Source organism: Triticum aestivum, chromosome 4D, assembly GCF_018294505.1.
Source record: "Triticum aestivum cultivar Chinese Spring chromosome 4D, IWGSC CS RefSeq v2.1, whole genome shotgun sequence".
In the NCBI taxonomy this organism is placed as follows: Eukaryota; Viridiplantae; Streptophyta; class Magnoliopsida; order Poales; family Poaceae; genus Triticum; species Triticum aestivum.
Window position 1 is genome coordinate 418,229,464 of NC_057805.1, and position 25,868 is coordinate 418,255,331.

The 25,868-nt window shown below is 47.5% G+C and overlaps 2 protein-coding genes across 2 annotated transcripts; both read right to left on the bottom strand.

Moving 5' to 3' along the window:
• Window positions 1-14,459: 14,459 nt before the first annotated feature.
• LOC123098277 (SNAP25 homologous protein SNAP33) lies at window positions 14,460-17,561 on the bottom strand. Its single transcript, XM_044520229.1, has 6 exons — window positions 17,222-17,561; window positions 15,763-16,140; window positions 15,313-15,403; window positions 15,113-15,237; window positions 14,935-15,032; window positions 14,460-14,833 (listed from the first exon to the last, which is right to left on the bottom strand). The coding sequence occupies exons 2-6, from the start codon at window positions 16,096-16,098 to the stop codon at window positions 14,734-14,736; spliced, it is 750 nt and encodes a 249-aa protein (XP_044376164.1). The 5' UTR covers window positions 16,099-16,140; window positions 17,222-17,561; the 3' UTR covers window positions 14,460-14,733.
• Window positions 17,562-23,306: 5,745 nt separating this feature from the next.
• Window positions 23,307-25,312, bottom strand: LOC123100157 (B3 domain-containing protein Os03g0212300). The gene is made up of 5 exons (XM_044522127.1): window positions 25,031-25,312; window positions 24,572-24,645; window positions 24,193-24,481; window positions 23,925-24,097; window positions 23,307-23,830 (listed from the first exon to the last, which is right to left on the bottom strand). The coding sequence occupies exons 2-5, from the start codon at window positions 24,632-24,634 to the stop codon at window positions 23,549-23,551; spliced, it is 807 nt and encodes a 268-aa protein (XP_044378062.1). The 5' UTR covers window positions 24,635-24,645; window positions 25,031-25,312; the 3' UTR covers window positions 23,307-23,548.
• Between the last annotated feature and the right edge of the window lie 556 nt (window positions 25,313-25,868).

Here is a 25,868-nt window from a genome sequence, read left to right on the forward strand (position 1 = left end):
CCACGAAGGCGGCCAGCAGGTCGGGCCCGGTCAGGCCCTCCGACTGGACCATTACCCGGAGTCGCGCGACGGCGGCGGCTCCAGCAGGCGACAGCGTTCTGGCCCGATAGGACCACTGGGGCCGCCTCCCAGCCGGCGGGCCGGCTACATAAGCCGGCAAGTTGACGAAGTCGCCTTGCGGAGCGACGTTCTTCACATAGAAGTAGGATTTCTGCCAGAGCTTCACCGACTGGATCAGCGTGATGGGAGGAAAGGGTTGTCGGCTACCGGCCTCCGCACCGCGATGAAGGCGCCGCTCTGAGCCGGCACGCCCCTCATGGCGGTACCGAGCTTGGACTAGAAGAATTCCCCCCAGAGCTCGAGGGTGGGAAGGACGCCGAGGAAGCCCTCGCACAAAGTGACGAAGGCAGACAGCAGCACCACCGTGTTTGGAGTAAGGTGGTGCGGCTGGAGCTGGAAGAATTCGAGGAAGGAATGGAAGAAGCCGCTCGCAGGTAGGCCGAGGCTGCGCAGGTAGTGCGAGCGGAAGATTACCCGCTCGCCCTCCTCCGGCGCCGGCGAGATCTCCCTCTCCGGCGCAAGACGGACCCGCACATGGTCCCTGCCGGGCAACCGCCGCGTCTTGCGGAGGAAGTCGATGTGGTCCGCGTGGACGTTGGAGCCGTCCCAGTCTCCACCGCGCAACATGAGGGCAAGAAGCCGATGAGAAGGGCGCGGCGATGCGAAACCACGGCCCCGCGGCGGCAAAGCTGCGGGGTAGTGCAATGACTAGAGGGACGGCGCAGCGGCGAGGGGCTGCAGCGACGGAGAGGAAGAAGAAGAAGATGGCGGAGCGAGGGTGAGCGTGCGAGCGTCTGCCGCTCCCCCTCCTCCCCCTATTTATAGCCTCGTGCGGCGAAGCCGAGGAGGCGAGGCGTGGGGGGACGTGGGATTAACTGCGCCCACTCCCCCACGTCCCGCGATTATTGCGCCCTAACGGCGTGCGGAAACTGTCGTTGGAAGGCGAACGGCCCGTTTTGGGCCACGGAAGATCCACACCTAGGCCTAGGCGTGGAAGTGGCGGGCCCGGGCCTACGGCGGCGTCCCGTCACGCGCGTGGGCAGACAGGCTCTTCCAGCCGGAGGGTGCGACGTGGCGCGCGGGCGGCAAGCGGCCGGCCCGCAACCCGAGGTGCGCGCCAGCTGGCTCCCGCCTTCAGACTTCAAAACCTCACCAAGACGGCGCACCTGATCAAAGCCGGCTCCTAGCTCCTGGCTCTTCAAGATAGGAAGCTGATTGAGCTTCTCATCCTCCTTTCAGCCTCGAAGCCCAACCAGCTTCGGGGACTACTGTCGGAGTAAATGACCACAGGTAGCCTAACCGACTCCCCCTGGCTCTTCAAGAAATTATCGGGCCGATCGAGCCTTCAAGCACCCAAAGCACAAGGCCACCTTCCCCTGGCCGGCTATCTCACGGACCGACTACTGGAAGACGGCCCGGCCCTAAAAACCCTCCCGAAGAGAGCCACAAGATGGTCGAGTCCAACAAGCCGGCCACAAGAGGACCGACTCCAAGAAGCCGGCCACGAGAAGACTGGCTCCCGGCAAGCGGCCAAGATTGCACCCTCAAGGGCTGCACCCACATAACGGTGACGAGACGGGGCGTGGCTACAGTACAGCCTGCCACCCCCAAATCCCGGAGCACGCGTGGCCACAGTGGGCCGTACGGGTCGGCCATCCCCCGTCCGGCGCGGCACCGTTGCCATGTTGACATGACGCCACCCACGACAGGCTGTCAGTACGGCCCGCGGGCGGCGGGCCCCTTCAGCCAGAGAGATGCTCGAAGACGGCCAAGCCTCCCCCAGTCGGCCTGGGGCGTAGCCGGCTCCCAATAGCCGGCTACCTCCCTCCCTCGAAGTATGTGCATCATTAAGGAGACAAGACGAGGTAAGGCTACAGTGAGAGCCCGCCAGGCGGCGGCACTGTAGCCATGCTTACCTCGGCAAAGCCCTCGTCATCAGGGGCGAGGCTACAGTAACCAGCCACCGGCAAGACCCCCAGGCGGTGGGGCCGGCCTGTCGGCCAAGAGGCCGGCAGCCGGCGGGACCCACCAGTCGGCGGGCCCCAGCGGCCGGCGGAGAAGCCGGCGAATACAGACACTGACGGCTAGGACCCGCGTCCAGCCAGATTACCATTGTACCCCTGGGGGTAGGCCTATATAAACCCCCCGGGCACCCATGCAAAGGGTTGATCTCTTAGAGTTTTAGACACCACATAGAGAGAAGAGGAGAGCTAGCCTTGCCCTTCTTCTTCCTCTAGCCAAACAGCTCAAGGAGCCACTTGTAGCCACTTGTGTTGATCTAGTGATCATGCGGAGACCCCGCAGAGCAGGACTAGGGGTGTTATCTCCACGGAGAGCCCCGAACCTGGGTAAGATTCGCCGGTGTGCATGTCTTCGCCTTATCCCGTTTTCAGGCACCGGCGATGTCTTACTGGCTCCCACAATGATAAGCCACCCGTTGGCATATGTCGCACCTACCACCCGACAGATCCCATCCACCACCATGAGCAGCTCCGGGAGCAACTCTGGCTCGGAGCTCGACCACGAGGAGGAGATGGCCCTCCTTATTGCGCTGGAGCGGTCCAAGGTGGAGACCGTCGGCAGTCCGGATATGGAGCGTCGTCACACCTCCGTGTAGCACGGACGCCGGAGCTGGACCCTCCCGGCCCGCGCAGAGCGATGCCCGGTCAGCATAGTCGGCGTCGCATCCTTCCCTCGCCGTCTACTCCTCTCCCTCTCCGGTTCCGATCCCATCCACCACCATGAGCAGCTCCGGGAGCGACTCTGGCTCGGAGCTCGACCACGAGGAGGAGATGGCCCTCCTTATTGCGCTGGAGCGGTCCAAGGTGGAGACCGTCACAGTCCAGATCTGGAGCGTCGTCGCACCTCCGCGCAGCACGGACGCTGTAGCTGGACCCTCCCGGCCCGCGCGGACTGACGCCCGGTTAGCATAGTCTGCGTCGCCTCCTTCCCTTGCCGTCCACTCCTCTCCCTCTCCGGTTCCGATCCCATCCACCACCATGAGCAGCTCCGGGAGCGACTCTGGCTTGGAGCTCGACCACGAGGAGGAGATGAAGGAAATATGCCCTAGAGGCAATAATAAAGTTATTATTTATTTCCTTATATCATGATAAATGTTTATTATTCATGCTAGAATTGTATTAACCGAAAACATGATACATGTGTGAATACATAGACAAACAGAGTGTCACTAGTATGCCTCTACTTGACTAGCTCGTTGATCAAAGATGGTTATTTTTCCTAGCCATTGACATGAGTTGTCATTTGATTAACGGGATCACACCATTAGGAGAATGATGTGATTGACTTGACCCATTCCGTTAGCTTTTAGCACTCGATCGTTTAGTATGTTGCTATGGCTTTCTTCATGACTTATACATGTTCCTATGACTATGAGATTATGTAACTCCCGTTTACTGGAGGAACACTTTGTGTGCTACCAAACGTCACAACGTAACTGGGTGATTATAAAGGTGCTCTACAGGTGTCTCCGAAGGTACTTGTTGGGTTGGCGTATTTCGAGATTAGGATTTGTCACTCCGATTGTCGGAGAGGTATCTCTGGGCCCACTCAGTAATACACATCACTATAAGCCTTGCAAGCATTGTAACTAATGAGTTAGTTGCGGGATGATGTATTACGGAACGAGTAAAGAGACTTGCCGGTAACGAGATTGAACTAGGTATCGAGATACCGACGATCGAATCTCGGGCAAGTAACATACCGATGACAAAGGGAACAACGCATGTTGTTATGCGGTCTGACCGATAAAGATCTTCGTAGAATATGTGGGAGCCAATATGAGCATCCAGGTTCCGCTATTGGTTATTGCCGGAGACGTGTCTCGGTCATGTCTACATAGTTCTCGAACCCGTAGGGTCCGCACGCTTAACGTTTCGATGACAGTTATATTATGAGTTTATATGTTTTGATGTACCGAAGGTTGTTCGGAGTCCCGGATGTGATCACGGACATGACGAGGAGTCTCGAAATGGTCGAGACATAAAGATTGATATATTGGAAGCCTATATTTGGATATCGGAAGTGTTCCGGGTGAAATCGGGATTTTACCGGAGTACCGGGAGGGTTACCGGAACCCCCCGGGGTACTAATGGGTCATAGTGGGCCTTAGGTGGAAGAGAGGAGAGGCGGCCAGGGCAGGGCCGCGCCCCCTCCCCCCTAGGCCGAATAGGACAAGGAGAGGGGGGCGGCGCCCCCCCTTTCCTTCTCCTCCTCCACCTCTTTCCCCCTTCTCCTATTCCAACAAGGAAGGGTGGGAGTAGGACTCCTCCTGGCGCACCTCCTCCCTGGCCGGCCGTACCTCCCCCTTGCTCCTTTATATACGGGGGCAGGGGGCACCCCAAAGACACAACAATTGATTGGTTGATCTTTTAGCCGTGTGCGGTGCCCCCCTCCACCATAGTCCACCTCGATAATACTGTAGCGGTGCTTAGGCGAAGCCCTGCATCGGTAGAAAATCATCATCGTCACCACGCCGTCGTGCTGACGAAACTCTCCCTCAACACTCGGCTGGATCGGAGTTCGAGGGACGTCATCGGGCTGAACGTGTGCTGAACTCGGAGGTGTCGTGCGTTCGGTACTTGATCGGTCGGATCGTGAAGACGTACGACTACATCAACCGCGTTGTGCTAACACTTCCGCTTTCGGTCTACGAGGGTACGTGGACAACACTCTCCCCTCTCGTTGCTATGCATCACCATGATCTTGCGTGTGCGTAGGAAAATTTTGAAATTACTACGTTCCCCAACAGTGGCATTAGAGCCTGGTTTTATGCGTTGATGTTATATGGACGAGTAGAACACAAGTGAGTTGTGGGCGATATAAGTCATACTTCTTACCAGCATGTCATACTTTGGTTCGGCGGTATTGTTGGATGAAGCGGCCTGGACCGACATTACGCGTACGCTTACGCGAGACTGGTTCTACCGACGTGCTTTGCACACAGGTGGCTGGCGGGTGTCAGTTTCTCCAACTTTAGTTGAACTGAGTGTGGCTACGCCCGGTCCTTGCGAAGGTTAAAACAACACCAAGTTGACAAACTATCGTTGTGGTTTTGATGCGTAGGTAAGAACGGTTCTTGCTTAGCCCGTAGCAGCCACGTAAAACTTGCAACAACAAAGTAGAGGACGTCTAACTTGTTTTTGCAGGGCATGTTGTGATGTGATATGGTCAAGACATGATGCTATATTTTGTTGTACGAGACGACCATGTGATGACACATTGATATAGATCAAGATAGTTGGCGAGACGACAACGATACTACGATGGAGATCAAGGTGTCGCGCCGGTGACGATGGTGATCATGACGGTGCTTCGGAGATGGAGATCACAAGCACAAGATGATGATGGCCATATCATATCACTTATATTGATTGCATGTCATGTTTATCTTTTATGCATCTTATCTTGCTTTGATTGACGGTAGCATTATAAGATGATCTCTCACTAAATTTCAAGATAAAAGTGTTCTCCCTGAGTATGCACCGTTGCGAAAGTTCTTCGTGCTGAGACACCAAGTGATGATCGGGTGTGATAGGCTCTACGTTCAAATACAACGGGTGCAAACAGTTGCACACGCGGAATACTTAGGTTAAACTTGATGAGCCTAGCATATGCAGATATGGCCTCGGAACACGGAGACCGAAAGGTCGAGCGTGAATCATATAGTAGATATGATCAACATAGTGATGTTCACCATTGAAACTACTCCATCTCACGTGATGATCGGACATGGTGTAGTTGATTTGGATCACGTGATCACTTAGAGGATTTGAGAGATGTCTATCTAAGTGGGAGTTCTTAAGTAATATGATTAATTGAACTTTAATTTATCATGAACTTAGTCCTGGTAGTATTAGCATATCTATGTTGTAGATCAATAGCTCGCGTTGTTGCTTCCCTATGTTTTATGTATGTTCCTAGAGAAAACTAATTTGAAAGATGATAGTAGCAATGATGCGGAATGGGTCCGTGATCTGAGGTTTATCCTCATTGCTGCACAGAAGAATTATGTCCTTGATGCACCGCTAGGTGACAGACCTATTGCAGGAGCAAATGCAGACGTTATGAACGTTTGGCTAGCTCAATATGATGAATACTTGATAGTTTAGTGCACCATGCTTAACGGCTTAGAATCGGGACTTCAAAGACATTTTGAACGTCATGGACCATATGAGATGTTCCAGGAGTTGAAGTTAATATTTCAAGCAAATACCCGAGTTGAGAGATATGAAGTCTCCAACAAGTTCTATAGCTAAAAGATGGAGGAGAATAGCTCAAGCAGTAAGCATGTGCTCAGATTGTCTGGGTACTACAATCGCTTGAATCAAGTGGGAGTTAATCTTCCAGATAAGATAGTGATTGGCAGAATTCTCTAGTCACCATCACCAAGTTAGTAGAACTTCGTGATGAACTATAATATGCAAGGGATAACGGAAACAATTCCCAAGCTCTTCGTGATGCTGAAATCGACGAAGGTAGAAATCAAGAAAAACATCAAGTGTTGATGGTTGACGAGACCACTAGTTTCAAGAAAACGGCAAAGGGAAGAAGGGGAACTTCAAGAAGATCGACAAGCAAGTTGCTGCTCAAGTGAAGAAGCCCAAGTCTGGTCCTAAGCCTGAGACTAAGTGCTTCTACTGCAAAGGGACTGGTCACTGGAAGCGGAACTGCCCCAAGTATTTGGCGGATAAGAAGGATGGCAAAGTGAACAAAGGTATATTTGATATACAGATTATTGATGTGTATTTTACTAGTGTTCGTAGCAACCCCTCGGTATTTGATACTGGTTCAGTTACTAAGAGTAGTAACTCGAAACAGGAGTTGCAGAATGAACAGAGACTAGTTAAGGGTGAAGTGACGATGTGTGTTGGAAGTGGTTCCAAGATTGATATGATCATCATCGCACGCTCCCTACACTTTCGGGATTAGTGTTCAACCTAAATAAGTGTTATTTGGTGTTTGCGTTGAGCATGAATATGATTTGATCATGTTTATTGTAATACGGTTATTCATTTAAGTTAGAGAATAATTGTTGTTCTATTTACATGAATAAAACCTTCTATGGTCATACACCCAATGAAAATGGTTTGTTGGATCTCGATCGTAGTGATACACATATTCATAATATTGAAGCCAAAAGATGCAAAGTTAATAATGATAGTGCAACTTATTTGTGGCACTGCCGTTTAGGTCATATTGGTGTAAAGCACATGAAGAAACTCCATGCTGATGGGATTTTGGAATCACTTGATTATGAATCACTTGATGCTTGTGAACCATGCCTCTTGAGCAAGATGACTAAAACGCCGTTCTCCGGAACTATGGAGCAAGCAACAGATTTGTTGGAAATCATACATACTGATGTATGTGGTCCGATGAATATTGAGGCTCGTAGCGGGTATCATTATTTTCTGACCTTCACAGATGATTTGAGAAGATATGGGTATATCTACTTAATGAAACAGAAGTCTGAAACATTTGAAAAGTTCATATAATTTCAGAGTGAAGTGGAAAATCATCGTAACAAGAAAATAAAGTTTCTACGATCTGATCGTGGAGAAGAGTATTTGAGTTACGAGTTTGGCCTTAAGTTAAAACAATGTGAAATAGTTTCACTACTCACGCCACCTGGAACACCACAGTGTAATGGTATGTCCGAACATCGTAACCGTACTTTATTAGATATGGTGCAATCTATGATGTCTCTTACCGATTTACCACTATCGTTTTGGGGTTATGCATTAGAGACAGCTGCATTCACGTTAAATAGGGCACCGTCTAAATCCGTTGAGACGACACCTTATGAACTGTGGTTTGGCAAGAAACCAAAGTTGTCGTTTCTTAAAGTTTGGGGTTGCGATGCTTATGTGAAAAAGTTTCATCCTGATAAGCTCAAACCCAAATCGGAGAAATGTGTCTTCATAGGATACCCAAAGGAGACTGTTGGGTACACCTTCTATCACAGATCCGAAGGCAAGACATTCGTTGCTAAGAATGGATCCTTTCTAGAGAAGGAGTTTCTCTCGAAAGAAGTGAGTGGGAGGAAAGTAGAACTTGATGAGGTAACTGTACCTGCTCCCTTATTGGAAAGTAGTTCATCACAGAAATCTGTTCCTGTGACTCCTACACCAATTAGTGAGGAAGCTAATGATGATGATCATGTAACTTCAGATCAAGTTACTACCGAACCTCGTAGGTCAACCAGATAAGATCCGCACCAGAGTGGTACGGTAATCCTGTTCTGGAGGTCATGTTACTTGACCATGACGAACCTACGAACTATGAGGAAGCGATGGTGAGCCCAGATTCCGCAAAATGGCTTGAGGCCATGAAATCTGAGATGGGATCCATGTATGAGAACAAAGTATGGACTTTGGTTGACTTGCCCGATGATCGGCAAGCCATTGAAATAAATGGATCTTCAAGAGGAAGACGGACGCTGATAGTAGTGTTACTATCTACAAAGCTAGACTTGTCGAAAAAGGTTTTCGACAAGTTCAAGGTGTTGACTACGATGAGATTTTCTCACTCGTAGCGATGCTTAAGTCTGTCCGAATCATGTTAGCAATTGCCGCATTTTATGAAATCTGGCAAATGGATGTCAAAACTGCATTCCTTAATGGATTTCTTAAAGAAGAGTTGTATATGATGCAACCAGAAGGTTTTGTCAATCCTAAAGGTGCTAACAAAATATGCAAGCTCCAGCGATCCATCTATGGACTGGTGCAAGCATCTCGGAGTTGGAATATACGCTTTGATAAGTTGATCAAAGCATATAGTTTTATACAGACTTGCGGTGAAGCCTGTATTTACAAGAAAGTGAGTGGGAGCACTACAGCATTTCTGATAAGTATATGTGAATGACATATTGTTGATCGGAAATAATGTAGAATTATTCTGCAAAGCATAAAGGAGTATTTGAAAGGAGTTTTTCAAAGAAGACCTCGGTGAAGCTGCTTACATATTGAGCATCAAGATCTATAGAGATAGATCAAGACGCTTGATAAGTTTTTCAATGAGTACATACCTTGACAAGATTTTGAAGTAGTTCAAAATGGAACAGTCAAAGAAAGAGTTTCTTGCCTGTGTTACAAGGTGTGAAATTGAGTAAGACTCAAAGCCCGACCAGGGCAGAAGATAGAAAGAGAATGAAAGTCATTCCCTATGCCTCGGCCATAGGTTCTATAAAGTATGCCATGCTGTGTACCAGATCTATTATATACCCTACACTGATTTTGGCAAGGGAGTACAATAGTGATCTAGGAGTAGATCACTGGACATCAGTCAAAATTATCCTTAGTGGAATAAGGATATGTTTCTCGATTATGGAAGTGACAAAAGGTTCGTCGTAAAGGGTTACGTCGATACAAATTTTGGCACTGATCCAGATGACTCTAAGTCTCAATCTGGATACATATTGAAAGTGGGAGCAATTAGCTAGAGTAGCTCCGTGCAGAGCATTGTTGACATAGAAATTTGCAAAATACATACGGATTTGAATGTGGCAGACCCGTTGACTAAACTTCTCTCACAAGCAAAACATGATCACACCTTAGTACTCTTTGGGTGTTAATCACATAGTGATGTGAACTAGATTATTGACTCTAGTAAACCCTTTGGGTGTTGGTCACATGACGATGTGAACTATGGGTGTTAATCACATAGTGATGTGAACTATTGGTATTAAATCACATGGTGATGTGAACTAGATTATTGACTCTAGTGCAAGTGGGAGACTGAAGGAAATATGCCCTAGAGGCAATAATAAAGTTATTATTTATTTCCTTATATCATGATAAATGTTTATTATTCATGCTAGAATTGTTTTAACCGGAAACATGATACATGTGTGAATACATAGATAAACAGAGTGTCACTAGTATGCCTCTACTTGACTAGCTCGTTGATCAAAGATGGTTATGTTTCCTAGCCATTGACATGAGTTGTCATTTGATTAACGGGATCACATCATCAAGAGAATGATGTGATTGACTTGACCCATTCTGTTAGCTTAGCACTCGATCGTTTAGTATGTTGCTATTGCTTTCTTCATGACTTATACATGTTCCTATGACTATGAGATTATGCAACTCCCGTTTACCGGAGGAACACTTTGTGTGCTACCAAATGTCACAACGTAACTGGGTGATTATAAAGGTGCTCTACAGGTGTCTCCGAAGGTACTTGTTGGGTTGGCGTATTTCGAGATTAGGATTTGTCACTCCGATTGTCGGAGAGGTATCTCTGGGCCCACTCGGTAATGCACATCACTTAAGCCTTGCAAGCATTGCAACTAATGAGTTAGTTGCGGGATGATGTATTACGGAACGAGTAAAGACACTTGCCGGTAACGAGATTGAACTAGGTATTGAGGTACCGACGATCGAATCTCGGGCAAGTAACATACCGATGACAAAGGGAACAACGTATGTTGTTATGCGGTCTGACCGATAAAGATCTTCGTAGAATATGTGGGAGCCAATATGAGCATCCAGGTTCCGCTATTGGTTATTGACTGGAGACGTGTCTCGGTCATGTCTACATAGTTCTCGAACCCGTAGGGTCCGCACGCTTAATGTTTCGATGACAGTTATATTATGAGTTTATATGTTTTGATGTACCGAAGGTTGTTCGGAGTCCCGGATGTGATCGCGGACATGACGAGGAGTCTCGAAATGGTCGAGACATGAAGATTGATATATTGGAAGCCTATATTTGGATATCGGAAGTGTTCCGGGTGAAATCGGGATTTTACCGGAGTACCGGAGGGGTTACCGGAACCCCCCGGGGGTTAATGGGCCATAGTGGGCCTTAGTGGAGAAGAGGAGAGGCGGCCAGGGCAGGGCCGCGTGCCCCTTCCCCTAGTCCGAATAGGACAAGGAGAGGGGGGCGGCGCGCCCCCTTTCCTCCTCCTCCTCCACCTCTTTCCCCCTTCTCCTATTCCAACAAGGAAGGGAGGGAGTCCTACTCCCGGTGGGAGTAGGACTCCTCCTAGCACGCCTCCACCCTGGCCGGCCGCACCCCCCTTGCTCCTTTGTATACGGGGGAAGGGGGGCACCCCAAAGACACAACAATTGATAGTTTGATCTTTTAGCCGTGTGCGGTGCCCCCCTCCACCATAGTCCACCTCGATAATACTGTAGCGGTGCTTAGGCGAAGCCCTGCATCGGTAGAACATCATCATCGTCACCACGCCGTCGTGCTGACGAAACTCTCCCTCAACACTCGGCTGGATCGGAGTTCAAGGGACGTCATCGGGCTGAACGTGTGCTGAACTCGGAGGTGCCGTGCGTTCGGTACTTGATCGGTCGGATCGTGAAGACATACGACTACATCAACCGCGTTGTGCTAACGCTTCCGCTTTCGGTCTACGAGGGTACGTGGACAACACTCTCCCCTCTCGTTGCTATGCATCACCATGATCTTGCGTGTGCGTAGGAAAATTTTGAAATTACTACGTTCCCCAATAGGAGATGGCCCTCCTTATTGCGCTGCAGCGGTCCAAGGTGGAGACCATCGGCAGTCCGAATTTGGAGCGTCGTCGCACCTCCACGCAGCACGGACGCCGGAGCTGGACCCTCCCGGCCCGCACGGAGCGATGCTCGGTCAGCATAGCCCCGGTCGCCTCCTTCCCTCGCTGTCCACTCCTCTCCCTCTCCGATTCCGATCCCATCCACCACCATGAGCAGCTTCCGGAGCGACTCTGGCTCGGAGCTGGACCACGAGGGGGAGATGGCCCTTCTTATTGCGCTGGAGCGGTCCAAGGTGGAGACCATCGGCAGTCCGGATCTGGAGCGTTTTCGCACCTTCGCGTAGCACGGACGCCGGAGCTGGACCCTCCCGGCCCGCGCAGAGCGACGCCCGGTCAGCATAGTTCGCGTCGCCTGCTTCCCTCATCGGCCACTCCTACACACGGCCAGCGCTGGGTGTTTGTGCCCGTGCCTCCGGCCCGCACGCGCACTCCGGAGTCAGAGGCGCGCGCTGCGAGAGGCAGCGTGCACGAGAGAGGGAGGCGGCGGAGCAGCCCGCACGCCGCCGTCGCGGGACGGAGCCGGACACCGACGAGGACGCGCGTCTCCTTGCCTGGGTGTACCGCCGCTCCCTCATGACGCGGAGACGGACGCTCGCCGCCTCCGACGGAAGAACGTGAAGGCGCTCCGGCTAGCCATTGAGCAGCCGGAGCGCGAGGCGAAGGAGGCCGCGGTGGATAAGCCTCCGGTGGCAAGGCTGGAGCTGGAGCAGGACAGGGCGGTCCGGCGGATGAAGGGGCTCATCGTCCTCTCTGACTCCGACTCCGACGGCAACGACAACTACACCTCATCGTCCGGCGACCAAGACCCTCCACCAGCCGCGGACGCCTACAGCTGCGCCGTCGACCGGAAGGGTAAAGGCTCGGCAAGGAAGTGGTGATTCCGGCCCCCTCCTCAATGTTTATATCGTTTTAGTTGTAGAAGTTTATGAACTTGTCCGTGGACGAACTATGATCTTTTGGATGTGGTGAAGTATGCTTATGTCCGTTTGCAGTCGATCTTATGTTCCTTTGCAGCTCAATTTTGTTGTCCGTCATCTGATCATGTAGGATAGATCAACGTTTGCATGGGTAATATTGATATAAGACGCCAGATATGAGATACGCGGATGCAGAATGACAAATATGATTGGTGCCCGGCCAGTGCCCGCGAATGCGCCCGGGCGCGTCCGCGGGCGTTTGAGGGGCCGGATTTGTCAAGTCCGGTTGTATATGCTCTAAATCTTGGCACATTGTTTTTATAGTGTACAGTGGTGGTACAGACGGATAATTATTTTTGTTGAAAAGGTTCCATGACAAAAGATTCATAGTGTTTCCGTGGGCATGAAAAAGAGTTTAAGGCCGACCCCTACTTCTACCATGTTACATTTTTTCAACCACTTCTCTTATTTGATACTCCCTCCATTCCACAATGTAGTGCGCCCGCGCTTCCCGAGATTCAAATTTGACTGTAAATTTAACTACAGAGACCGACTGCAGCGGGGGCAAAAATTATATTACTGAATTCGTATTTTCAATATGAATTCAGTGATATAATTTTTGTCCCCGCCGCAATCGGTCTTGTTGGTTAAATTTACGGTCAAACTTGGATCTCGGGAAGATTCAGTGATATAATTTTTGCCTCCGCCGCAGTCGGTCTTGTTGGTTAAATTTATGGTCAAATTTGAATCTCGGGAAGTGCGGGCACACTACATTGTGGAATTGAGGAAGTATGTTTTTAATTCCCTACTTTCTTTTTATTTATTATTCCCTCTGTAAACAAATATAAGAGCTTTTAGATCACTAAAGCAGTGATCTAAGCGCTCTTATATTTGTTTACAGAGGGAGTAGCTTTTTTATTCATGTAGAGAGCAAAAGGTAACATAGATCATATAACAATGAAGTCTAACCCTGTTTCTACGCATTGACATTGCATACAAAAAAAATCATTAACATAGAGGGAAGACATGCGTAGTAAAAATAATTTCTTGCAATTTTAGTATGTTGGAGACATAGGTGCCTTATTTCTTTCTCTCTCATAATTACTGCAATAAAGTGGCAGAAAACTTATAATAAAATTATAGACAAAGATAATTTTTGTATGTGAATGTCATTCTATTATAGACCAATATTTTGATAAAAGCACCACAATCACTCAACTAGTTTATACACCCTAACATATAACAACCCTCAAAATAGAAATACACAATGTGGAGATCATGACAACTTTAGCAAGCACTAGACATTTTACAACCTGATGTTACACATGTTGCCAAACTATATTCTAGATCATGTAATAGTTTCAGTTATCTCAATTTTTCTAGAAGGGTCCATGTCAGAGCCATGTTCTTAACTAAAAAGACATGTGGACCTTCAGGAGGTTAGGGCCACAGGGGTACCAATGCAAGCTGTTAAAGATGAGGATCGGACTATGTCTGCGCACCTGAGGGGGGTGATGAGTCTGTGCATCGAGCTGTTAACGGACTAGTGGAACTTGGACTGTCGATGAAGACTTGAGACCATCTCCACCGTCCACCATCACCACGGCGCCGCCCCGTCTCCACTGCCGCGCCCTACACACCAAGTTGCCATCCCTGCCGTGCCGATCATGCGTGCTGGCTGGCTAACGGATGTGTCTTCCTGTCGATGGTTTTGCGATAGTTTGTTTTTTTGCCAATGGATTCTGGGGAAACGGAGATTCTTTGCTATTATTTGCTACTGAACGAAATGGGGAACAGATGCACTTCAGTTCTGATGTATCGAATTTTCAACCTCTGTTACGTTTTCAGGTCCCTAACATACATATCTTGAAAACATATTTGGAGTTTATGGCTCTGACAAGAAGAAAATATTACAACAGCAAAACATATGTCCAAAAAAGGTGGCTATATATGGAGTAACACCAAGTAACTGACCTAGTTGTCATACAACCCAAGAAAAATCAGGAAACATCAACATACTAATACAATAGGCCCAAATACAATACAATACAACAATATGACTATTTGCCAAAAAGCAACAGTTATGAAATAGGAATATAGCAGCAGAAACACACTATAGGCTCCACAGCATAGTCAAAATTAACTGTCAAAGGCATGGGCATGGGCACAGTGGTTCCACACAGCCTGACTCCAACTCTGGTATCACTTCCCAAGCAACCGACGTCCCCGTTGGTTCGCACCTTTGACTCTGAAGTTCAGCTCATCAACGTCGTCGCTGAAAGTATCCAGTGATTTGTTTTGCCTGCAGCAAAGGAATGGTCTCCATCAAATCTTGTAAGAACAGAGTGAATGTAACATTTTTTTACCATGCTCAACTGAAGATATATTTTAAAGAGGTCGTACCTATCGATTTCTGTACCCATATCCAGTGCCATATCCTTCAGGTTTCCCAACATGTTACTCAAGTCTGCAAATGCATCGTCCTGCCTTGCTTTCTCAGCCTAATAAAGGAAAACAATGCTAAGCCTCAGAACACAACTAGCCCATTGTTCTATAGTTCTAGTGGACTGAGAAGACATACCTTAATTTTGTCCATTGCAGTTGCAGGCGCACTATGTGCAGAACTGGGAGATTGTTGAGGTCTTGAGCCAATACCAAGATTCTGCCTCTGCTCCATTTGGTTCGATGTACTCTTAAAAGAACTATCTGCAATAACCCAAAAGGATCAGCCGAGGAAAAATATATAGTCTCTGAAACTATTCAGAATCTGCAGCACCGTACTCTGTGAAACAGGGCCTTTTATATGTTGATTTCTCTTTGGCCTCCATGTCTTCGAAAATAGTCCTCCTAGACTTCCCAAAAGCTTCTCACTCTGAAGAAACATTTAGAATTTTCGGTTAATGTTCAAAACAAGACAAAAATGCTAACACAAACAGCAACTTAAACCTGTGTAGCTGTAGAGGTTCACTCGGTTAAATGACATCAATTACTCTGAATCAGAAAGTTAAAATTTCCACACTAATATCTAATCAATAGGATGCAGAACCCTAATATGCAGAGCTATTCTTTATAAGTGGATTATAAAGCTATTCATCTCTAGTGTTTGATGAGGTGATGACTGAAATTAGGATCAACATATATTGAAATTCTATAAATCTTAATCCTGTTTTATGAGCAGTACCCAGAAGCTAACTTCAGTATGCCTGGGTTACCCAGTATCATAGAACTTACCATGGTAAGGTCGTGCTCGATGTCAGCCGCTACTCGATGAGTGTGAGTGATCTGTTCACCTTGTCGATGCAAAGTCAGAAGGATTTGTGTCGCATCTTCCCTAATAGCTTCGGCTGCCCTAACACAATCATTTGCTTTGCTTGAGGTTTCTTCTGCTTTACGTAGAGTGTAATCTTCCAATTCTTGCACAGATTGATTGGTGTGCTGCGTTGGAGCTGATTGTGCCCTTGATGGTCTTGAGGGTACTTCAGAATCAGAGTCAGAATCAAAGGGATTTGTCGTCCTACGGATAGGAGTGCTGACTGAGTTTTGCCTCATATTCATTGATACTGACATCTCAGTTTATTCACTACACACACCGGAGCAATGGGCAGATCTCTGGTATGAAAAGCAAAGGAAAAGGGAAGCATCAGCAAGCGTTAGAGTTGTGAGGTGACTGTATTCTAATAGTCTCGACCAGAAAATTATTTACTACAAAAACGATCTCATATAGAAGATACACAATGAACGGTCACCATCCAAAAGCACATACAAAAGATCACAATGAATTAGAAATATAGCATCATACTGTAAATGAGCTCATCCAACAGATGTTTAGTAAACCAAGATGTATTTGCAAAGAATTTTAGGCTCACAGATGTACTCATGTTATAAAGAAAATTATGAATCAGAGAGGTAAGAGGGAATAAACAAAGCCCTGACTTGTTGAACTACTCTTTCTGATGCGAGCCAATAAACTCCACAAAGCAGGAGCAATACATTATGACTAGAAGACTGCTAAACTTATGTTACTTATCATAACATAAAACCCTACATCATGATTATGAGCTTCTAACAAAATAAGCATTAACTCCTTCCCAGTAACAAAACTCCAACTGTGCTTTATGTGCAACCTATATGAAACTAGCAAGGTCAGATCAAATGTCAATCTGTAGGGAAGGCAATGTGAATCTCAGGAAGTACATATGTGGTATTCCCAACAGATCATCGGAACAAATACCCTGTGACATGAAGTTCTTGGGTTTCTTGCATTCATACACCAAAAGACAATGTAATATTGCCATAATTTGCCAAACAGTTGACAAAAACAGATAAAAGGAAGCTCTGAATTAATCGCACCAAATGTACGGCATCTGCAGTGTCGAATCGACCAACCATTTAAGCAGACACATGAACAGCAAATGTGAAATTTACATTTGGCGTCCTGCACGTTACTCACGACTACGGCATCACGGAACGATCTTGCAAATAAGCAACCCACATTTCTGAAGTTAAAAAACATAACCCATATATTTCTCATAGAAATAGTGGAGTACCACGGCAGTGGCCCCAATCCCAATCTGAAGTCGAGCGACAGCTACCGCCAAAACTGGATCACAGATGACAGATTCACCGCAAGCAAATCGTGCCACGGGCTCAAGTGGGGAGGAGCAGAAGGAGGAGGGAGGCGGCACCTCACCTTGATGGGCCGGGTAGTCGGATCGGATAAGGGTGGGGGAGAGGACGAGATCTCGCCGGTAGCCTTCTGCCGCCCGATCTCGGAACCGTAGCTCTGCCTGACCGCCTCGTCTCCGTGGGGCGGGGGCAATGCTGCGTTGCGCGGCCGGGGGGCTGCGGAGGAGGGGTGGGGCAGGGCCGCGGTCGACGGAGGCCGGCGGCGAGATATGGGTGGCGGTGCTAGGGTTAGGCCGCCGACACTGGCGCGGGAGACGGGTAGGGGGCGCCTCCTGCTGTGCGATGGATCGAGGATGGGAGGAGCCGACTCGTAGTACTAGAAGAGAAGGGGAGTTTCAGAGGCGGATGAGATCGAGACGGAGAGAGGAATATGACCGTTGGGTTGGGAGCGTGTCCTTCACGTGGGGATTATTTTTCCTCTTCAGCTCTCCTACTCTCTTTTTTTTCCGGGTAAAAAGGTGCTCCTATTTTTTCTAACACAGTACAGACGAAAGAGCTTATACATACGCGCATACACGCACACCTACCTCTATGAGCACCTTCGAAAGACTAAGCCGGCATATCATCTTGAGATTTACGAAGTCATCATAGGCGTCTCGTCGTCGACGGGAACGTCTCCTCCCACTGAAAACGCATCGCCGGAAATCCTGAAATAAATTCAGAAATAATGCGAGCACCAGGACTTGAACCCTGATGGGCTAGGATACAACTGTCCCTCTAATCATCCAACCACAGGTTGGTTCGCCTATTCTTTTATTGTTGTAGGGATTCAGCTTTGCTATTCATTTGACAAAACTGATTACTGTAACACGACCGTATGATGGTAGGCGAACTTTTTCCCTAAGGCTGCGACCTAGGGTTTGCTTCTCCTCCGGGGATCCATGCCGTGAGTTAGTGTCTGGCCTACCTCGAGGCCATGATCCCTCCCCTCAACATTGTTGTCGCTCCCTCTCTTGTTTCGGGCTGGTCCAGGGGGCAACGAGTTTGCCCACCCGGCCTTGAATGGGAGAGGGGCGAAAGTTAGGGTTCGGGGTCCGATATTGTTCCTGCTAGTACGCTATAGCAACTCAGTCGGAGAACCGTTCGAATCAGGATGGTGGAGTTGAGCGCACAGGAGACCTGCTGGATCGCCTTACCCTCCAGGAAGATGAACTCGATGATCTTGTCTGGGAAGATGAGATGGATGCGGCGGAGGTGAAACCTAAGTGGCTGGCTCTCTGCCGCCTCTTGACGACAAAGACGTTCGGTCAAAGTGCCCACATCGGTGATATCAAGGTTGCCTGGAATCCGGCGCATGCGGTCGTATGGAGATGTATAAACCCTAATTTGTTTTTGATCCAATTCAACTGCCTTGGTGATTGGAACAAGGCCATGCACAAGGGACCGTGGGACTTCAAGGGCGATGGCAACAACTTTGATTTTGACTCGGACGAAGATTAGTAGTGTTGATCTATGTAGTAGTAATGTTTTATTATGTTGTAGTAGTGTTGAAATTTGAAGTCATTTAATGTTGAAAATTTTACATTAATGTTTAATTATGTTGTAGTAGTGATGATCTATGTAGTGTTTAATTATTTAGATTCGTCACGATCATTACTCGATCTGTGTGTTGACTTTCAGCCTGATGGGGGCCGACGGACTAAAGTAAACCCACATGCCAGTGAGGGAGTCCCTACCACTGAAGCACTTGAGAAATAAGTGTTGTTAAAGGGCAAACATTCTCCATTCCTAACACACAACGGTTTCGCTACTATGGAAGAAGAAAATCATTCGGAACATGTGGGGCTTTGAGTTCTTCATGATGCCACTCCCAAATTCCTCGAAGATAGATGAAGAAAAGTGAAGAGATTCAACAATATTCCAAGGATTTTTGAACAACCGATGCCCTTAGTCCGTTGTCGAATCTTTCATTTCCCTTCATATATCTGCAAGGAATTTGAGAGTAGGACTCCGAAGAACTCGAAGCATGACAAGTTTTGAATGATTGTCTTTTATTTCATCGCTACTAAACCGCTATGTGGCAAAAATGCAAAATGTTCAATTTGTCCAATGTGATATATGTTACCGTGAGGGGTATCAAGTCAAATATTCTCCATTCCTAACACACAGAGGTTTTGTTATGATATGGAAGAACTTACAACTACTTGTCAGGCTTCGAGTTATTCACGATCCTACTCTCAAATTCCTTGAAGCTATATTAAGGGAAATGAAGGGATCCAACGAGAGACGAAGGGGTTCTTCGAACAACAGACCACAGATCGTCTTGACCAGCTCAAGTTGATCAGCTTGAAGAAGCCCTTGGCTTGCTGTTGCATCTCTTCATTCTCCTTCATCTACCTTCACATAATTTGATAGTAGGATCGCGAAGAACTCGAAGCATGACATGTCTCCTCTTCTATCACAATAAAACCGCGGTGTGGCAGGAATGTAGGTTGTTTGAGTTGGGCATTAAACTTATGTTATGAAGAGAGCCTCGATAGACTGGAAGTCGAGGAACATCGCTACAAAATTATTGTTTCTTGTTCGATACTTATTCTATGATTGTTTGTGACACTTCTTTTAATGAACTGAAGGGTGTTAGCACCGACCTCGTAGTCATGGTGTCACTCAGTGATGCCGCTACCGTTAGGTTCGACTCGGCAAAGGATGAAGCAAAATGTGTGGTGCAGGTCACGACCGAGTGTGTCAGCGATGCCTACTTGGCATCGCTCATTCAAGCAAACCTGTAGCTTCTCGTTGAGAACAACGTGATCTATGAGTCTGTGAAGGATGAGCAAAAGGCCGAGGGCATCCACCAGATGATGGTCCGCCGCCATGCCGAGAAGTAGAATTTTTTTGACGAGATGACCAAGAATAAAGTGCCGCTTAAGGAGAGCGATGACCCGGTGCCACTGAGTCTGCTGACCACCAGTGCTGACGACACTGGCTCCTCCACTATGGGGGAGATTCCCACCTGTTCTGACTCCACGATGGCCGGATTCACAGACTATCACTCAGAGTAGATATTCTTGGGGTAGTCTAGCTAGATAGTTTGACATTGATGTAGGAATGTAGTTATGTAGCTGGTGATGTCGACTCAGAGTAGAACCTGCAAGGCTTTTGAGTATATGAATTATGACGGCTTATGTTGCTTATGTTCCATGTGATCTTCTCGACCTGTGTTGCTTGTTTAAATCTTGTTCTTCTTTCTTTATAGATGAAGTAGTACGTAGTGTACTCAGTTAGATATCCAGGAGTCTACGATTCATGGAAAACATGCAATGAACAAGTGATTGGTTACAAAGGCAGTTGCTTCAAAAGGTTTAATACTAGGGAGGAGGCAGAGATGATTAGTCCAAGTATGTGTCAAAAAGATGAGGAAACATGAAGTAGCCAAGGGTGCAGGTCGGATCTGGTTGAGTAGGCTGAAGAACTTAATATTCTTCATCCAATTCATTCCAATTGTGATGTTACTTTTATAATTTGATCGTATGTAACATGCATTGCCCACATTGGGGTTTAGTGACTACTTGTATTTGTTATGATGCTTGTGTGGACAATATATGGTGCTTTTGTGAGCTTGATGAAATGTATGTGATTTGACTATAATGTAGTACTACTTGTTATATATGGGCAATGATATAATTGATGTATATTTTATTGTAGGCCTAATTAAAAAAAACTGCCGAGAGATGATTTGTTGAGTGCAGAACTCGGTAAAACGTGTAATGCCGAGAGCCGATCTCGGTAAAGATGCGATGCGTCGCTCTCTAGTCACTCACATGGCGGGCTCGTGTGCGTTGGACTTTACTGAGTGGCGGTTGAATGGAGCTAGGCAAACCTATGTATCACGTGACAAGCGTCGTCCCCATCTGGCCCGTCAAGTAGCTTTATTGTCCCGAGTATTCTGTTTAGCCCTCAGCAAAGTATTTGCCAAGTCCCCTATAGATGAAACTTGGGAAACTATCCTTTACAAGGGTGTAAGTTGGGTACCCTATGCCGAGAGCTGAACTCAGTAAAGTGTTTGCCAAGTATTAATTGCCCTTTATCGAGTTTTCTAGGCACTCGGCAAAGACCATAATTCCAATAGTGTGCAGGATGTTGTTTCATTCCTTGGTGAGTGTTGAGTTCGGCTTCCCTTTTTATTGTCACTAGCAAACATGCTCGTGCCTTGCAACAGGAGAAAACAACCCTCACACGCCATTACTCACTGACCATGGTTAAAGACCTCACCCTCATGCCCATAACATAACAAGCATGACTAATACCTCATCCTCATGTCCACATCCTCCATTTCAATATAACACCAGACACATGTTTCCGCTTGTCGTCTTTGTCGTCCTCTTCGCCGGTGATCGTAGTACCAGTTGTCACTAACTAAGATTGGCCAGGTCCAATAGCTGAATTGTTGAGCCGCTTTTGTGTCCAGCGAAGATCGAGAGCGTTGAACATTTTTTTTACCATCTGGCTAATATAATAGGGAAAAACACTTCACATTATATATGTCCATGTCATCATGTAAATTGAGTAGTTTGTGTCACATAGACCATGAAACCTTAGTTGGACTCCTCGTGCATTTTGGCGAGAGTCACTGGGCCGAGTGAGACCGGTCGTATGTGAAGACGCGACAGAGAAAAAGATTCCTTCCATATCCCTAGTTTAATAAATTGAACTAAAACAATGCATCAGGCGGGCATATTTCAAAAATTCACCAAGTTTTATTAATAGTTATAGATTAAAACAATTTACCTACAGTACCTCCATGTTTAAAAAAATCGTGTTCTAAAAAAATGTTTACCTTTTCAAATTTAAAGTTCAAAAAATATTTGTGTTTTGAATATGTTTTGCAAATTCAAAAAATAATCACAACAGTACCTCCTAGTTTTAAAAAATTGTTTTTGTTTTAAAAAATACTCAGGTTTCAAAAAAATAAAAAGAGAAATATTGTTCTTAAAAAAGTTGTTTCATGTTTATATTTTTTATTAACAACTTTGCAAAATTTTCGCGTTTAAAATATATTCACTTTTTCAGAAAAGAAACCTTTGACTTGGATGACGATTAGTAGTGTTGATCTATGTAGTAGTGATGTTTTATTATGTTGTAGTAGTGTTGAAATATGAAGTCATTTAATGTTGAGGAAACATGAAGTAATCAAGGGTGCAAGTCAGATCTGGTTGAGTGGGCCGAAGAACTTAATATTCTTCATCCAGTTCGTTCTAATTGTGGTGTTACTTTTACAATTTGATCGTATGTAACATGCATTGTCCACATTGGGGTTTAGTGACTACTTGTGATTTGTTATGATGCTTGTGTGGACAATATATGGTGCTTTTGTGAGCTTGATGAAATGTGTGTGATTTGACTATAATGTGGTACTATTAGTTCTATGTGGGCAGTGATATAATTGCTATATATTTTGTTTGAGGCTAATTAAAAGAACTTCAGAGAGACGCTTTGCCGAGTGCAGAACTTGGTAAAACACGTAATGCTGAGAGCCCATCATGGTAAAGATGCGATGGGTCGCTCTCTAGTCACTCACATGGCGGTCTCATGTGCGTTGGACTTTGCTGAGTGGCGGTTGAATGGAGCCCGGCAAACCTATGTATCACTTGACAAGTGTCGTCTCCATCTGACCCGTCAAGTAACTTATTTGTGCCAAGTATTCTGTTTAGCCCTCAGCGAAGTATTGAAACTCGGAAAAGTGTCCTTTGCAAGGGTGTAAGCTGGGTACCTTACGCTGTGAGTTGAACTCAGTAAAGTGTTTGCCAAGTTTTAATTACCCTTTGCCGAGTTTTCTAGGCACTCGGCAAAGACCATAATTTCAATAGTGTGCAGGATGTTGTTTCATTCCTTGGTGAGCGCTTGAGCCGAGTATTCTGCTTGATTCACCAGTGTGTGTGTTAGCATTGGGAAAACTCGACGTATTTGATTGTTGTGGACAGAGAGATTCAAACTGTACGTTTTACAATCAAAAGGTTAGATGGAGCGTAGACCATCCCTTCCACATGCAAAAGTTTGATAAAAAAATGACGCTGTAGCACTGAGTTCTTGGTGAAACTTGTACAGACAAGGGAGTCGTTGTCCGTCACTATCATCGATCAGGGGGGGTTAACAAGATGCCACTCATCCTTTTAAAAAAATCCACAATCTCAACAAGAACAGTTTCATCATCCAGGTTTACCCACGCTGTTAGTGGCACCATCAGTCGAACTACCGATAATTAAGGTCTTACAATTATTATTGAGCAAGCATGATAACGCACTGAGTGGTGCCGGTCGATGGCCACGGACGAGGTCACGCCGGCCAACCAGGCTGACGCATGCAACGGAGGTCGGGGGCCACCGCCCTCGCCTCAGACCAGGAAGCTGCCGTCTCGCTTCCTCACCTCCACCTTGAGAAGGTGGACCTCGCCGGCGCTGCCTTCGCCGAGAGCTCGGAAGAAGCAGGTGTCGCCGACGCCGAGGCCGTTGTCGACGCAGAACTGGTGCCACCCGTACCGGAGCGACGCGCGGGGCCTGCCACGGCTCCGGGGGCTGTGCTTCAGGTTCACGAACCACGACTTGCCGCGCATCCGCAGCTCCACCTTGCTCCTCTCCGCGTACCCGTGCGCGTTCTGGAACTCCACCGGCACGTTCTGCATGCACACGCCGGACACGTCCGGCGACGGCGAGCGGCGGATGGAGTCAGTAACGCTCCTGACTAGCAACACTCGAGCATGAGCGACTCACCAGGTACTGCTTCTGCCTCACGCCCAGGTTGCACTCCCTCAGCATGACGGTGAACAGCGACGCCGGCCCGTCGTCGATCCCCATCACCGCCATGCTGCTGCTGTTGCCGCCACCGTCGCCGTTGCTGCTGCCATCTTCGCTGCCACTGTCGCCGTCGCTGCTGCTCCCACTGCCTGCCAAACGCGAAAACCATCCTTCTTTAAATCTTGCAAAAGTTACAACCACCGTACTGACACGACGACAAAGAAGAGGAAGAAGAGGCGCGTACTGGTACTGCCATCGTCATCGTGCTGGTAGTGCCTGCGGCACATGCTCACGTCGAACACCTTGACGGTGAGCACGGCGTCGCCGTCGAAGCTGAAGACCAGGAAGTAGCCGAGCCGCAGGTCGTGCGCACGGGCGAACTGCTCCCAGCCGCGCCCTAGGTACATGTGGCCGTCGGCGTCCAGCACCACCTTCGCGTCCCAGAAGCGACGCCCGTGGTCGGCTTCCCGCAGCTTCACTTCCTGGGGCTTGCCGCCGTCTAGCAGCACCCTCGTAAACTTGTCAGGCAGCCTCTGCAGCGAAAGGTGAATCAGTGATTGAGCCGATCAAACACTAGGCAGCAGAGCGATAAATAGAGATGGGAGATCTTGTATATACTATACCAGCCTGCTGGAGGAGTTCTCAAGTATGATCTGGAAGAACTGAAAACCTTCCACGCCGTCCATCTCACGTGCCTCTGCATTCATGAATAGACAGGTTAGATGGTGAGGATTGGAATCAAATTCACCTCCTACTGCATTTCGCTAGAGCGGTTTCTCAGAGTTGATGCAAGATTTGGGGAAGAACAGACGGAGCATGGTATAGTATAGCAGCCAAGAACAGGAGGTAAGAACAAAAACAAATGCCGCACATTTTGCCCAGTTCACAGGGATCACGTCTCTTGGCAACTATGCCATGAATTCCAACTATGCCGTGAATTCCCTGCCTCCCCGCACTCTCTAAAGGCAAGCTCTAACACCAAATCGATATGGAAAACCCTCTCCAAATCCACGAGGACAAAGAAAGAACAGCAGATGGCACACTACCGACTACATCGTCACCTTGTTTTGAGCTCATCTCACCTTGGCTGCTGGAAGCGGCCGGCGTGGTAGAGCGCAGCCGGCGGTGGCGGCCTGGATCAACCCCTCTTGACAGCGGCTGCCTGCGGGTGGACTGCTGCTTGGGGTTGTGGCCGAGTGAGAGCAAAGCGGGGTGCAGGAAGAACCAGTGGCAGTTTGTGGGAGGAAGAAAAAGACCGCGCAATTATCACTGTACCATGATCTATTTTCGGGGTGTTGGAGACCGCCATTGATCACTTGTACCGTGTTCCATTTTTGGGCTGCTGGATCACCTCGCACTCGCAGTGGTGCATGTGAAGCAACTGATGCGTAGTGCCCAAAAGTGTACTGCATTGGCGAAAAAAGAAGTGAAGTGTAATGGTGCCAGTGGCTTTGCTGCATCCGAGATGGGGTTGGTATTCTCCCTCGCCTTCTTGGTAGGTTGACACACTAATGTCATGACTATCTCTCGCTCCTTGTGTGCCTACCTAATAACGTGCGACGTGTTTGTATCTCTGAGTTTGAATACTAATCATTTCCCTACCTGTTTGAATTCAGAACACATCCGTGTCCCACAAGATATAAATTGAAGTATTATGTCATACTGCCAAGGAAAAAGAAAATAGAGCTGAATACTTGGATTTGCCAAGTAGCCCAATTATAGTGAATGTTAAATTCGAGAAGCACCCCTCCGAGAACAAGCTAGGATAGCATGGAGCATGGAGCTATCTAGCCCGTCCGGGTTCAAGTCACGGAGTGACCCGTGATGCTTAGAGTTTCTTTAAAAAAAATATGTCTCCAAAGGCTAGTTTTGGATGGTCTCGTTCTTTTAGAAGTACCCTTCCATTCCAAATTATAAGAT

What these genes read in the sequence shown, in the direction of transcription:
- LOC123098277 (XM_044520229.1), bottom strand. Translation starts at nt 16,098, where the DNA reads ATGTCAGTATCAATGAATATGAGGCAAAACTCAGTCAGCACTCCTATC. An exon ending in AAAAGGCCCTGTTTCACAGA is followed by an intron (nt 15,238 to 15,312) that starts GTACGGTGCTGC and finishes GGGTTATTGCAG; the next exon opens with ATAGTTCTTTTAAGAGTACA. An exon ending in CTGCAATGGACAAAATTAAG is followed by an intron (nt 15,033 to 15,112) that starts GTATGTCTTCTC and finishes TTCCTTTATTAG; the next exon opens with GCTGAGAAAGCAAGGCAGGA.
- LOC123100157 (XM_044522127.1), bottom strand. Translation starts at nt 24,634, where the DNA reads ATGGACGGCGTGGAAGGTTTTCAGTTCTTCCAGATCATACTTGAGAAC. An exon ending in AGAACTCCTCCAGCAGGCTG is followed by an intron (nt 24,482 to 24,571) that starts GTATAGTATATA and finishes CTTTCGCTGCAG; the next exon opens with AGGCTGCCTGACAAGTTTAC. An exon ending in CGATGACGATGGCAGTACCA is followed by an intron (nt 24,098 to 24,192) that starts GTACGCGCCTCT and finishes CGCGTTTGGCAG; the next exon opens with GCAGTGGGAGCAGCAGCGAC.